The sequence below is a fragment of the Lycorma delicatula genome, chromosome 8 (assembly GCF_047948215.1).
Source record: "Lycorma delicatula isolate Av1 chromosome 8, ASM4794821v1, whole genome shotgun sequence".
Classification (NCBI taxonomy): domain Eukaryota; kingdom Metazoa; phylum Arthropoda; class Insecta; order Hemiptera; family Fulgoridae; genus Lycorma; species Lycorma delicatula.
In genome coordinates this window covers 1383321-1398322 of record NC_134462.1, presented here as the reverse complement: position 1 = coordinate 1398322, position 15002 = coordinate 1383321, and the positions used below count along the sequence as shown (strand labels likewise).

General features: G+C 28.4%; 2 protein-coding genes across 2 annotated transcripts in view; one reads left to right on the top strand and one right to left on the bottom strand.

Annotated features, from left to right (window-relative positions):
• wnd (Mitogen-activated protein kinase kinase kinase 13 wallenda) overlaps window positions 1–14054 on the top strand; it is a 289172-nt gene extending 275118 nt beyond the window's left edge. Inside the window, exon 15 of the transcript XR_012757489.1 lies at window positions 13895–14054. The gene's annotated coding sequence lies outside the window, so the exon portion shown is untranslated. The remainder of the gene's footprint in view (window positions 1–13894) is intronic.
• The window catches only part of LOC142329395 (uncharacterized), a 37268-nt gene continuing 22912 nt past the window's right edge, over window positions 647–15002 (bottom strand). The window contains exons 9-11 of the mRNA XM_075373963.1: window positions 12338–12457; window positions 8151–8220; window positions 647–3903 (exon numbers count right to left, since the gene is read on the bottom strand). Of these exons, the coding sequence (XP_075230078.1) occupies window positions 3884–3903; window positions 8151–8220; window positions 12338–12457 (210 nt within the window). The 3' untranslated portion in view covers window positions 647–3883. The remainder of the gene's footprint in view (window positions 3904–8150; window positions 8221–12337; window positions 12458–15002) is intronic.

The window sequence follows — 15002 nt, the reverse complement described above, 5'->3', positions numbered from 1 at the left end:
CAATTTTTTTTTTTTATGTATATAATGTTAGAAACAAGTGATAATTTTTATAGAGGTAACATAAAGTTCTATAACATATAATGGATTAATTATAGTAACATTAGATGTAATAAAATAATATATGCTAAATCTTACATGTTACTTTATTTTTGCTAATCTTTCATATAAATCAACATGGATAATGCTAATTCACAATGGTCATTATTAAATAAGTTTTGATGATGTGGGCTATTTGTAAATATACATATAGAAACTGACTAGTAATCAATAAAACAATGAAATAAATAAAAAACAAACATATTTCTTTGTACAGAAGTTTTTATACACTCATAGATAAAATCTGATTAGATTTTAAATGTTATTAGAATAATAACATCAGATAAGAAACTAAGTATGTATGTGAAAAAGATAATTAAAGAATTTTTTATCCACGTATGAATAAAATCTGATACTATTGGAATAATAATATGTCAGATAATTAAACAAGTATATATGTAAAAAAGATAATTCAAATAACACAACACACTTATTATTTAAGAAAATATTTCTAAGTAACATCAATCATTACATATATATATATATATATATATATATATATATATATATATATATATATATATATTTTAAAACTCCATTAATTAAAATTATAAAATTTTACTTATTTATTTATTAAAATTAATAATCTATTTATTAGGAAATAAATTTAAAAAAAATTATTTGAGAGCTTTTATGAAAAATGTAGAATTTTTTCCAACATTTTAGGCAAACTAGCATACTGCAAATTAAACACTTTCCACACTATCTTTGACCTATTGTAAGGAATTCAGTGTCAAAAATCAATTATTAAGCAGAAATTGTGAGCAAAATTACTAACCTCTGTGGTGAAGTAGTACTATCTTTACTTTTTATCTGGTAGATACTAGGTTCAAATCCAATCAGGCTTGGCATTTTTCACATGTTACAAAATCCATCTCTCATCAGGAGCTGTAACTGAGTGGTTAGAGTGTAATTGTTTGAAAAAGTTAAAAACCCATCTTTTTACCTTGGACCTTGCTAGTTAGAGATTTTTTTTACATGAGAAATTTGTTCTATTTACATCAATTTGTTTAAATAAACAATCCAGTTAAAACTTGCTGTATATAAAAACCCTAAGAAATAATGCACACAAGATTCTCTACTAGTACAGTATTCATCACAAAAGAAAAAGCTAACATTTTGAGAATTTATAACTTCATTAGATACACATTTCTTCAAAGATCTTTTTTTTGATGTATACTTTATTAACATAACAAAGATTAATTTACTGTAGGTAATGATAAAAATGATAGTTTAATACTGAATCAACTGTGCAACGTTGAAGTGGAACAAACTTACTTTTAATTATAAAACGAATTTTTTACTACATAAATTATGTACTAAATCATTTTACTTATAATAATTAATACTGTGATTCCATAAAATAAGTGTGTTTTTGACAGTCAGTTAAAAATAATACAGTGTTTATTTGTAAATAAAAGGTCCAGTCACAAAGAAACTAAACTTGAGTAAAGGAATGCCATTTGTTCATTGCTTACATCTATTCTGTCATACTTCCAAAGTTAAATTCACACTTGAAGTGTTAAATAATAACAAACAACATTATGTTTCATAAATTCATTTTAATAATATTACATTTTATGAGGTAATTCTGAACATTTAATTGTATGTAAAATCAACATAATATCATCTATGAAAAATGCATTATATAGACTAATAATTCCAAAGAAACTTTTTAACTCTTACCCCATACCGTTATCATTTACGAGGGATATCTCTAAAGTAAAGACCGCTGGGAAATTTCTCTTATTAAGGTTGGCAAACCTGTGTCATTCATGCCAATGCAGTAATGTACACACTGCATTGTTTGTAAGTTGTTGCATTGTAGCTTTGGTTACGTGCGAGTTATTACATTATAAAATGAATAGGAAAATCGATGTTGCTGCCAACTGTGAAATACGTGGAGTCATACGTTTATTAAACCATCAAAATGTTAAGTCAGCAGAAATTCATAGGCAGTTGGCTGCAGTGTACGGTGATAATGTAATGAATGAAAGTCTAAAGCCAAAAAATGAAGTGAAAGATTTAGAAATAACAGAATTAACGTGCATGATGAACATTCGGGGACGCCCTCGATAATCACCGAGGACTTGTTGAAACATGTCGATCATGAAATCAGAAAAGATCGTAACTCAATAATTTTTGATCTGGCCTTTCTTTTTCCTGATGTTTCAAGAGCTGTTATCATGACCATTTAGGCTTCAAAAAGCCCGTTTGGTGCCACACATCTTAACGGAATGTCACAAAAAAATCCGAATGAGATCTGCTTTGGAATTTTTGATGTGCTACACAGAAAATGGTGATGAGTTCCTTAATTCAATTGTTACTGTCGATGAAACATGGATTTCGTATTACATGCCAGAGAGAAAATTCCAGTCTAGTGAATGGCGTCATCCTCAATCACCAACCAAACAAACAAAGGTCAAGCCACAGGCATTTGAACGCAAACTGATGGCCACACAGTCTTTTGGGATCGGTTTGGCATACTGCTGATTGATTTCATGCCATGTGGAATGACTATAAATGCAGAAGCCTACTTCGAAACTATGTAAGTTACAGCGTGCCATTCAAAATCGATGACGTGGGTGGCTGACCAATGGCGTTGTCCTGCTGCACAATAATGCACATCCATATGTTGCAGGCCCGACATGTGATTTACTGAGAACATTTGGATGGGAAATTTTTGATGATCACTCTCCACATAGTCCGGACTTAGCTCTGATTACCATTTATTTGGGAAAATGAAAGAATTTTTGAGTGGTACGCAATTCGCAGATGACGATGAACTTAAAAATACTATTAATCATTTGCTAAATGGCTGGAGAAGAAGATGACGAGGGTATATTGAAGTTGGTGTATCGCTACAATAAATGTCTTAATTCATGTGGTGATTATACAGAGAAGAAGTTAAAAGTATGTAGTTTAAGAGAAATAAAAAATATCTATAAAGTTTTCTGAATAATACTTTTTACAATGAAACGGTCTTTACTTTAGAGACAACCTCTCGTATATTAATAATAATTTCTAACTAAAAAAATTACTGTACTCTTAGAAAAAATTGCTCTTTGAAGAACTGTACTTTTATGTTAAGCATTTTAAATCTCAACAAAAATATTTTTTTCATCAATTAAAAGAAAGAAATTACTTTCCACTTATTTTTACATTAGGCAGTTGTCATTAAGCTTAGTATTACCAAATACAGAGAATCCATTTGTTCTTTAAATTCTGGTGTCAACAAAGGTTGACACCAACATAGAAGATATATCTCTATCAAGAAGTATCCGTCTAGTTAGCTACTCTATTCATTGAAAGAAATAAAGAGCTCATGGATGGAATTAATATTGAATGGTTCAGGAAATGGAAAATTTCTATACTCAGATGAATATCACTGCAAAATTTTAATTCACAGTCAGATAATTACCTGAATGTTGGTGACAAACATGTAGAAGCATATGTAACTTATTTATATAGTTATTTTTTTAGTATTTATTTTTTATCAGCTCATTAGAATAATTTTTGAATAGCTCACGTGCAAACTAATAAAACAAATAACAAGTTTTTTTTTGTTATTGTTTAAGAACTAGTATGGAAAGTGTTTATTAAACAAAATTCTGTAAGATTATAAAATTGCATTCATACTAATGCTACACATTTCTTGTTTGTGCTTTATAGTTAATACATATTAAAATACAATTATTATTTTTTTTTATTCAATGTTAATTATAAAATAAAATTATCAGAACCAAAATACTTCAAAAAAGTTTGTAATCCTTTTTCAAATGAACAATTACTGTTTTTTGGCTGCATCTGAAACAGAATTTCATACAATTATGAACGTAATACTCAATAATAAAAAAAAAACCAGTATTTGATATAACAATTGCTCAATGTTCTGAATTCACTATAGAAACATCTGATATGGCCAGTATATAAATTTCTTAAAAATTAACTAGCAATATTCAAATAAAAATCAAACCTTATATCTTCCTTATATTTTTCACAAACATAAATTCTAAAATGTTAATCATGAATGTTTCATAAACTAAAAGAATAAAGCACGTTTCATTATATTAGTGGATTAATAACCATGTAAAACAAAGAATAATAACTTTTTGTTATTTTATATTTAAGAAGTAATATCTGCAATTCCTAGACTAGGTATAAAAATAAATAAAAGTTTATCTTATTTAATAATGGCTGCTATTCCCTTTGAAGCATAGTCTCTTGGGAAAAAATATATAATAATCATAACGCATCTTTTATGTCTCAACAACACAGAAAGCCATCTTGCATTGCTTGTGATTTTGGTTAAATAACTTTTATATAGTCAAAGGAGTGCTCTTTCAGCTTATATTTCATTTTGGAATACATTGGAAAGCCACAGATGCTGTGTTGGAAATGCTATGGTAACTGGATGATTACCACAATGTTGTCTGTCAAAAGACTGCAAGGAAAGTATAAACCAGTGCATTTTCAACAGGTAGTATCATTTTTTTCTCAGTTTTAGTCTTTTATGTTATGCATATTCTTTAAATCACCTCAAAACATAACAGAAAAGCCTGAATTTGCACTGTAACACCAAGAGGAACCAAGTTCTTAATGAAGCCTCTTCAGTAACTCTTCAAAGCAATCATTTATTGCACTTTGGCCCTATTACACCTTTTTCAGTTTGGTGACCACAGGCTCTTCCACTGTGATGATTTTATTCCTTTGCTCCAAATATCCATCTGATTTACAGCCATAAACCCGACTTTTATCATGCAGAATGATTCTAAAGATGAAATTTAGACCATGTTAGCTATTTTTTAAAGCTCAAGGTACACATCAACTTCATCAACTTGCTGTTGCTTTTGATCAAGTAGCTGACAACAGCCAAAAGATGAACTAAAAAATTTAATCATGTTTCAGTTTTTAACATTTCTTAGCAGGACCCATAACTGATTCCATGCAATGGTCATTCTTATGGATGGACTCCCAATTTTTTTCTATATTTTCTATTAATAATCATCTTTAATTGATACTCTACCAACCTTTAAACATGGATTTTATTCAAAATCTGTGTTAAAGGAAAGGAGTAGTCTTTAAAACCCTGACAGCGTTTTGAATGTCTTGGTAACCAATTTATCACAGTTCACACAAAATTTGATGTAAGCATTTTTTTTCAGTTATCACCTATTACAGGTCAGTACAAACATAAAGTTATTATAAAATTATATGGATATACAATTAAAAATTTAAGATGTATAATATTTTGCTACCATCTATTTGACAGACTGAACAAGCAGACTAAGGAGTAGAAACCTAAAATAATCTGCATGATTTTATCATAAAGTATAGTAAAAGAAGTTTTTGATACTACCACCACATGCATTATTTTCATGTATTGATTAATTTATTCAGTTCTTGAAATAGAGTTTGTTGAATCTGATATTTAATTACAGATTTAAAAGTACAAGCTTTTTATCACAATCATTTACATCTTACTTGTAGCATACATACAATATTACATACATAATACATACAATATTACCAATGAAGCTTTAAAGAAAATGTTATCTGAACATTCCTCTTGTTTCCACAGATAGATTTTAAAAATTAATTCCTCTCACTGTAAAACTAAAAACTACACCATTCTTATTTGGGAAGAAAAAAATTTGATTTCTTATCCCTCAAGCCAGAGGCTCCATGTATGCATCTTTCTTTCTTTTCCTGTTTAGGTAACTACCGTTTTGATAATACTTCAGAGGATGATATGTATGAGTGTAAATGAAGTGTAGTCTTGTACATTCTCAGTTCGACCATTCCTGAGATGTGTGGTTAATTGAAACCCAACCACCAAAGAACACCGGTATCCACGATCTAGTATTCAAATCCGTGTAAAAATAACTGGCTTTACTAGGACTTGAACGGTGGAACTCTCGCCTTCCAAATCAGCTGATTTGGGAAGACGCGTTCACCACTAGACCAACCCGGTGGGTTTCCATGTATGTATCTGCCCCTTGCCATACCCACTCTAATTAATAACACATTATTGTCTATTACCTTGTTATTAATTTTTAAAATTTTTTTTCACAAATACACTTTACAGTATTTAAACATATATTTTTCTTGAAGGTCATAAATCTTAATAAAAATGTTTTTAGGTAATATGCTAAGTTTGATTTTTATTAATAAAAAGTATGCAATATTTTATTTTTGCAAAGATTATTATTGATAAGTATAAAAAATAATTATAGTGAGTACAAATATTTATTATAATTAATTACTGTTAAAATAAAATATTTGTTTGTTAATTTGAAACATGTACATGTAAAAAAAAAAAAAATGTAACTGGTTATTCATTTTTGGGTTCTCCAAATTAAATGTTGAATGGAAAAATGGCAAATTTCTCTTTAATTTCCTTGGGTCTCTCATTGTTTTTTTTTTCTAAATTGGATTGAGGAACCAATCATTAATCATTAGTTTTATCAAAATCCATTTTATTAGCTAATAAGCATTTCACTGTAAACAAAATGACACCTTATTTTTGAAAATCAGTCAACAAACAACAGAGTTATTTGCAAACAATAGATATAATTTTCAGCCAGACTTCATCTCCACCACAATTAAATTTAATAATTTAAATAAATTTCAACTTCTTTCATACTTTTGATGTAAAATAATGACCCTAATTAAACTTACTGTAAAAAAGCTAAATTATGAAACATTGTTTAAATTGAAAAATGGAATGGCAGCATTTTATTTATTTTTTTAAATTTTCTTATTAATAGATATAAATTCAGATCTGTGCTGAATTACTCAATCAGTACAAATCATAAAATTTTACTGTGATAAAACATTTTCATTTATCCTTACTCACTGATAAGGGGTGATAATTTTTTGTTTAAAGAAATATTTTTAAAATTTCATGTTTATGAGTAATGAGGTGAAAATGTAACAAAAAAAAATATTGAGTAAAAATATTAAAGAAAGTTATAAAAAGATGTGTGCAATTTGCTGGAAGGAATAAATAATTTTTTTTATGTACAAAGTGATTAATGAGGTATAAATAATACCAGGGGAAGTGTGTGCAAAAAAGGAAATTGAATTTAGAACAAGATAACAACCATGAAAATGTTGGATGGATTCAGTCGAGGGTAAAATATTCAAGGGTAAAATAGTGATTTGATAGTGTTTAATTAATGGTTTCTTCAGAAATTATAAATTGGATAATTATTGACGACTTGATGGAATATGTAGGGAAAAAAGGAACAAAAATGAACCACATAATAGAGCAATAAAACTGACTTGAAAAGTGAGAAACATTTTTAAATCCTAATACCATCTTAGTCTACTTTTAATTATGATGAATTGTTTTCTTTTTTTGCTTGATAATATAACATAAGCTTGAAGCTTGTGAATGGGATACGGAAATTAAGTTTTGTAGCATATGAAAAATGCCATGCCTGAACTTGGGACTTCTGGATGAAAGGCCAAGACTATCATTCCACCATGGAGATCGGCAAATTATATTATGAAAATAAAAAGTGCTTTTAATGTTTATTTATAAGTAATTAAAATCCAATAGAAATTATAATATTTAAAGTAAAAAAATAAATAAATAAATGTTTTTAATCTAAAAAAATAATCCATTTGATCACAGACTGAGTTGTATTGACTTCAGTTGTATGGTCTGAATTACCGTGTTAAATAAACATAGTCAACCTAACACTTGGCATTTTTGTGTAACAACTAAAATCAACATTTTTCTTCACTATTTTATCAGTAAAAATTTTCTACATATGAATATTGTTCTAATAAAAAGATTATTACTTCAGGAATTCATATTTATCTTGTTATTCTAATTTTGTATTACTTATTATTATTATTTTAATTATAGAAGTATAATAAGAGTACTGTTTCTATCAGAGTATAGAATTAAGTTCAGAACAGCTGTAAAAACAACTAACACCAAAAAAAAAATAAAAAAAAAAAATAAATGATACGTAATTTTTTTTATTAAATATTAAAAAAAAGTAATACAAACAAATGATTATCTAATTAATGGCCCTTACCAGTAAAATTATCATTTTCAACTTTAACTGAGTGCAAATTAACATCATCAGAAACCACTGTCCTCTGAACCTGTAAAATAAAACAGCATTATGATATATAACTTATTTTATTTTCATTGTTATGATTTCAGATATGTTAGAAACAGATATAAATTTTTAATGAATTATGTAAATAAAATATATTAGCTCTTTCAAACCAGCAAATGTTTTGTACTAAATAATATGTTACAATGATATATTTAAAATAATACATTTTTCAAGTTTGTGAGTACATGATTAAATAAATACACACAAAAAAAAAAATTGTTTTAAAATAAATTTGCCACATAAACCATTTTGTAATCATAAAAAAATTACACAGGCTACTTTTATTTTCTTGAATGATCTACTACAATACTGAAAAAAATTAATATTTTTTCCTGAAACAACAAGCCTGCTTGATAAATGTTTCTTAATGACAGATTTATTTGCCTAATAAAAATTCCAAGGTGATCAGGATTCAAATCTAGAATCTTTCAGATGAAAGGCAAAGATGCCACCACTATGCTGTTAATGGATAACCTGAATTGGGCTTTAATCTAAACAATGGAAATTGTGTGCTGTTGTCAGGAATTTTTTCTAGATTTCTATGATTTTCAGTTATTTATTAGAGGTTAGGCTAATACCATCAAAGTTTTACTTTACCGATTATAGCTCTGTTGCTATTACAGTAATATAACTATAACAAATTTAAAGCAATATATCTATAACAAATACAAATTTAAATTGCTTCAGCTAACAATGAAATTCTTACCTTAAAATCACTTGGCGTTGTAAAACCAAGACTCAGAAAACAAAATTCAATATTAAGAAAAAAAATTATTTGCTCTATAACATAAGTGTGATTATGAGAAAAAGAAATTAAAAAAAAAAATGTTTACTTTTACAATATTACGAAAAATAACATAAATCAACTAATCAAAAATAAGGGAGAACACATAAACTATCATATGGGTTTTTTTAATTTCCTGATCAATTAATAATCAGTATTCAGTTATTGATTAATGCTGAATTCAATACACACAAAAAGATATGTAACATTAGAATTAATTTTTACTAGAGTGATTTAATCCTAGCTTCACACAGGTAGTAGTTTCATAACATCTTTCCCAGAAAGTTTCTTTTCTTAATACACTTTGTTTCAAAATTTTCTTTTTATTTAAACCCCATGTTTGGAGTAAAGAAGTCATCATAGATCTAATATTATTGTCAATTTATAATTATATTCATAATGTAAACAACAATTCATAATAACAGGAAATAAAACACAGATATGAGGGCCTATTGTAAAGTTTTTGCGTAACAAAGAAAACAAGATTTTTCAGACATTTTTTAAAAATTTTTCATGAAGTCACATTGCTATCTAATACTGTTAGATCAACAATTTTTCCAAGTTTTTTAATACCTTCAGTATAATGCGATCTGTCCAGCTCTGTTAAATAAATGACTGTCTAAGCTTTAACTTCATCCTTTGAAAAGAATCTTTGTCCAGCAACCCACTTCTTTTGGAAGTGGAAGTAATTACTTTTGGAAGAGAAAGTAATCTCTAGGAGGCAAATGAGTAAATACAGCATATGTGGAAACATTTTGAAGCTTAGGTCAACAAGTTTTGTTGCAAAAACATGAGACGTGTGTGCAGGCACATTATCATACTTAAATAGTACTTTCTTTTTAGCTAATGAGGGTGTTTAGCCTGAAAAGCACCTTCCAAATCGGTCCAGCACTAAAGCATAATTCTCTTCTGTGATGCTCTTGCCTTTTTCCAGGTAATCTGTGACATCTCATGTTGAAATCCAAAAAAAAACTGTAGCCAAGATGTTTCCTGCAGAAGGAACCATTTTCTCATTCTTTGCAAACTTTCACCCGCTCCAACCCACTGTTTAGTTTCTGGCATGTAATGGTGAATTCATGTTTAATCTGCTTTTGTAAAACATCAAAGAAACTCAAAATAATTACATTAAAATAAGTAAACATCCTTGAGAAGTGTTTAGACTTGCATTTTGGTCAACTATTAACAAACACGGCATCCATTGAACGGAAAACGCTTTCACACCAAAAGACTGTAAAATGTAATGGACATGGTCCATTGACATATTTATAATGTCAGCACACTCGTATATCTTCAGGTGGTGATCATACAATAGAGAATTGTGGATTTCTGTGATGATTTTTATCAGTAATAGCTGTTTTTGTGCATCCCAAGATTCATTATCTCAAATGGATGTATAGCCATATTGAAATTCAGCAACACACTTTTTTTATTGTTGAAAACAAAGAGAAAGAATCCTTTAAAGTGGGATTAACTCTTTCTTATGCCTGTTGTTGTTAACCATTTAAAACAAAGTACTTTACAACAGCTCAAACATATGAAAAATTTCATCAATTTTTGAAATCAAAAACTTGTTTGTTTTATTCGATCACCACAAGCAGCTAAACACACATGAAAACTTTATAGCGCAACATCTAAAAGAGCACATTTACAAATATAATAGTCATTTGATCATACTTACACCATCTCTGTGTCAGGCTGAGAAGTTTCTGAATGACCTTTGTAAACAATAAGCTAAAATTTCTTGCCTACAGTATAAGTTTATCAATACTGTAAAAAAATGTTTCAACAGCCATTCTTTACGGTTTTATTTGAAGATAATGTATTGTAACAATGATTTTTAAGAATAACTAACTGTTAAGAAAAGTAAAGGATGGCTTCAAGCATAAGAACTGATAGAATTTTACTTACGAATAAAGCTAGATTTTCAAGATTCCCATATTTTAGCTTTATATATTTCAATGCGTACTCTTGAATTTTAAAAATTTAATTTTGAAGAATATTCTCCCATATTAAATTAATAGTGTATATGAATACATGTAGCTGTAACAATGTGTAATGGTTAAATTCTTATTATCTGTTCTGTATATGTTATGTAAGAGTTCTAACTATGATACAATTGTGCCAGCAAGACCATCTACCTTCCCTCTCTAATTCATACTCATGCTCATAATAACTAGAAATTTTTTGCTATGCTCATTTTCTAATTGATATCATAAAAATGTGTAAAAATTTAAGTACAAGGTTTTTGGAAGAACTGGATGTCAAATATTTTTGGGTGAAGTTTTATGCAATTTTAAATATAACTGTGAATTTTTATAAATATTAAAATTTATTATTACCCTAAGCCATTTATAGTGTTCAAATTTTACTTGTTCATTGATTATACATTCCTGTTTTTTTATTGTACAAGTTTCTTTTAGTTAGAATGATTTTAATTTGTTAGAATTGATTTCAAAAACTGATGTGTTTTCAGCAATTGACATATCTGTTCATTTTCCCTAATTGATCAGTATAATTAAATTTCTGTTTAATGTATTTACACAATTATAAATGTTCCTGAAAGCATTTTTTTTAGTTCCTGTTTTGTAATTAATGTGTAAAATGTTTTACAATTTTGCTCTCTGCTTAATATCTATTGAAATCTTTATTATTATCTAGCCAGGGGGCTCAGCTCACACCTGCGCATAGCTCTTAGACAGCAGCTAACCGAGAATCAAGCACTTCAGCTGTTTCAGAGGATTGAGATATTTTCATATTTTTAGCAAATTTTGAATAAGAAAGGTCCTGAAGAGATAAATTATAACTTTCTAATCCAATTACTAATCCAATAGTGACATCTTACTAATCCAATAGTGACAGCCAAAAAAAAACAATCAAAACCCATAAAAGTTTGCCGAATGAGCTTTAACTTGTAACATTTTGATGACATCATATTGATTTATTGTCTACTTTATCTCAGGAAAACTGATTTTCAATAAATGACCATAATATTTGAGAAACACAAAATTAAAAACTTTCTCATCCTACAACAAATTTATTCTTAAATTAAAATGATGTATTATTGAACCATTCATATATGTAACACTTAAGATTAATTTCCACTAAAAAAAAATATATTTAAAGCGTTGGAAAAAAATCTAATAAACGTAAGAAAATGGTTTTACTTCATTTTCTGATACTGCATTTTTACAAAAGGAACAGATCTTAACTATTACAATGATGTAACTATAATTTTAAAACAAACCTACATATTTAAAATTTGAACACAAATTAAATAATTACAATTGAGAAAGAAAACAAATTGAACACTAATTACCTGTTCACTTTGTTGTTCCTGTACTGAAAATTTATCATTGTCAACCGGAGCAAGAATAATGATAGATGAATCTGTAAACTGTGTACTGTTAACATAACTGACTGGAAGCTCATGGACACCCTAAAAAAAAGGTCAAAATAGACTAAAGTTACCGATTCAAATATTTTTATTGTAAAGATATAGTAAGAGAAAGCATATGATCTGATTCTAAATATTCACATTAATATTTAATGGAGTAAATAATAAATCTGAACATGACTGGACTAATAAAAATTTTTGTTTTTGTAAGTTTCTGTTAAGTTGATCATTGATAAAGCCTGCTCTAATAAGACGAGACTGTGCCTTATGAGGAAAAACTTATTTTTCATAAAACAACAATATTATTAGTGTACACAGTATTAATTAATACAGCGAGTCATATTACTTATTAACAATAATTTTATTATCTAGTATCTCGCATCAGATAATAAATTGTAGACAGCAACCATCTTGTTCTATCCTCCCACTACTCTTTTCCTGTAACTCTTATTAAAAATATATTTGTTAACTTAGCAACCTTTTCTTGTTTTACACTTGGTTCTTCTCATTTACTTCCCAGTTCAACAATTTTAATGTTATTCTTTCTTCCCTTATTCTCTTAACAAGATCACAGTCTAATTCTTCCTCTTCCTCTTTCATCTGACATTCTGTATTTGTGTCTTTACTTCTAGAATCTTCACATGACCCCTTTTTGTCTTGCCAATCATGTTTCTAAGAAATATCATTATCTTTCAGTTTTTCCCCTATCAATTTGTAATTTCGGCATTATGTTCCTCCTTAGAATATGACACAGAGATATAGAATCCATATTGAGCCTTCATTTACCATGGCAAGCAGCCTATTTACAGCACTTTTTCTTTTCTTACTCCAGAATGGTATTATGATCAAATTTTACATAAAAAGTTGAAAACAAATAACTATAGCGTAGTTTAATTATATTTAATACAAAGGGCGAACATTTGTTTAAAGTTAAATATCAGCAAAAAAAAAGGTCTGTTTACTAGTATAAAACAACCAATCACAGTACATAGTACAACTAAAAATCATATTAAAATTAATATACAGAGTACTTAAAATAAGGTTTAAATTTAACAAATAATAAATAAAATTTTATTAATATACAGATTTATTTTTAAGTTCAGTGCTATGGTTTTCTATCTTTAGATTGTTATATTTAAATCAGAATGACCATGTGTATATTTGCAAGTATATATGCATGTTTGCTTAAAACTCAAGTACTACTGGGACAATCTGAATTATTTTTTATCAACGTTTTATTGCAATGTAATAATAATTTTAGACATTAATAAGGAGGCTATTCAGAAAGTAACTTCCAATTCGTTATTAAAAAAATACCAGTTTATTATATATATTCTTTTAGCGACATCTCTTAGCTACTTTTATACATAATTGCTCATAAAACTTTGCTGCATGTAAATAAAGCCAGGTAATAAAACTGTTTTTCAGCTCCTCGTCATTCTCAAAATTCTGTGTTGCTAACAATTTCTTCATTTTCAGGAAAAGGTGACGATCACTGGAAGACAAATCAGGGCTGTATGGAGGAAGGAAAAAACAACTCCCATTTGAAACTGTCGATTTGTTGGAGAACTAGTGTGCCCCCCACTGCATTGATTGAGCTTTTGTTTCTTTGTTAACAGATTTAACCCGCTTCTCATTGTTTGTTACAATATGGTCAAGGAATTCATCCTTCTACTTACGGTAACAGTGAGGGAAGTTTAGTCAGCACTAAGAGGATGGGATGCTGAATGCATCCCATCCTCTTTTTTGTGAGTTCATCAGAAAGAAGCTTAGGTACCTGATGAGCACAAAATCTGTGGAAGCCTTAACTTATCAGTTATGATTTCATATTACACTGTTCACGATGTGTGAGGAAAAAATTTGGACATCTCTGTTATTGTGAATTGAAAGTTTTCTTGAATATTCACACTGACACTTGCAATAAGTTCATCTGTGACGATTGAAGATCGGCCAATATTTTTACCACTCGTATATTATTAACTCGCTCTTGGATATGTATGTGAGATTCATGGTATGGAACATTTCAGTCGAATTTTGAAGCACTTCCGCTTATTCATTCGCTCTGAAATTTTGCATACAGGTTTGCTCCTGATGACAACACATTTTAGCAACATTTTCAATTCGCTAAGATGTGTCAATAAGTGAAAAAAATGCCCCTTGAACTTATGCAACCTTGTCTGTATGCATATTTTCTTAGTGAAAGGATTATGCATATTTGTGATATTGTCGTTTCAACTGATTAAATTGAACAAAAGTATTTTTTCCATGGCTGAAGCAAAAATTCAAATTTTATATAACCATTACGCTCAATATTTATATCTCATGATTCATGATACTTATGAGTTAGTAAATAAAAGTCATTATTCCTTTTCGATCATAAGTGAGAAGTGTGCATTTTCTTCACATAGATTACAAAATACAAATCAAAATCAACTTAAAATTGCAAAAAACATAAAAAATGTTCAAAAAAGTACAAAAAAAATCAAAAAAGTTATTTTGCTGCCAACAGAACTTGAACAGGTGACCGTACACACAATGAAAAAAACTTATCTGCAACTTTTGTTAAATTGTGGCTGGAGTTTGGAAA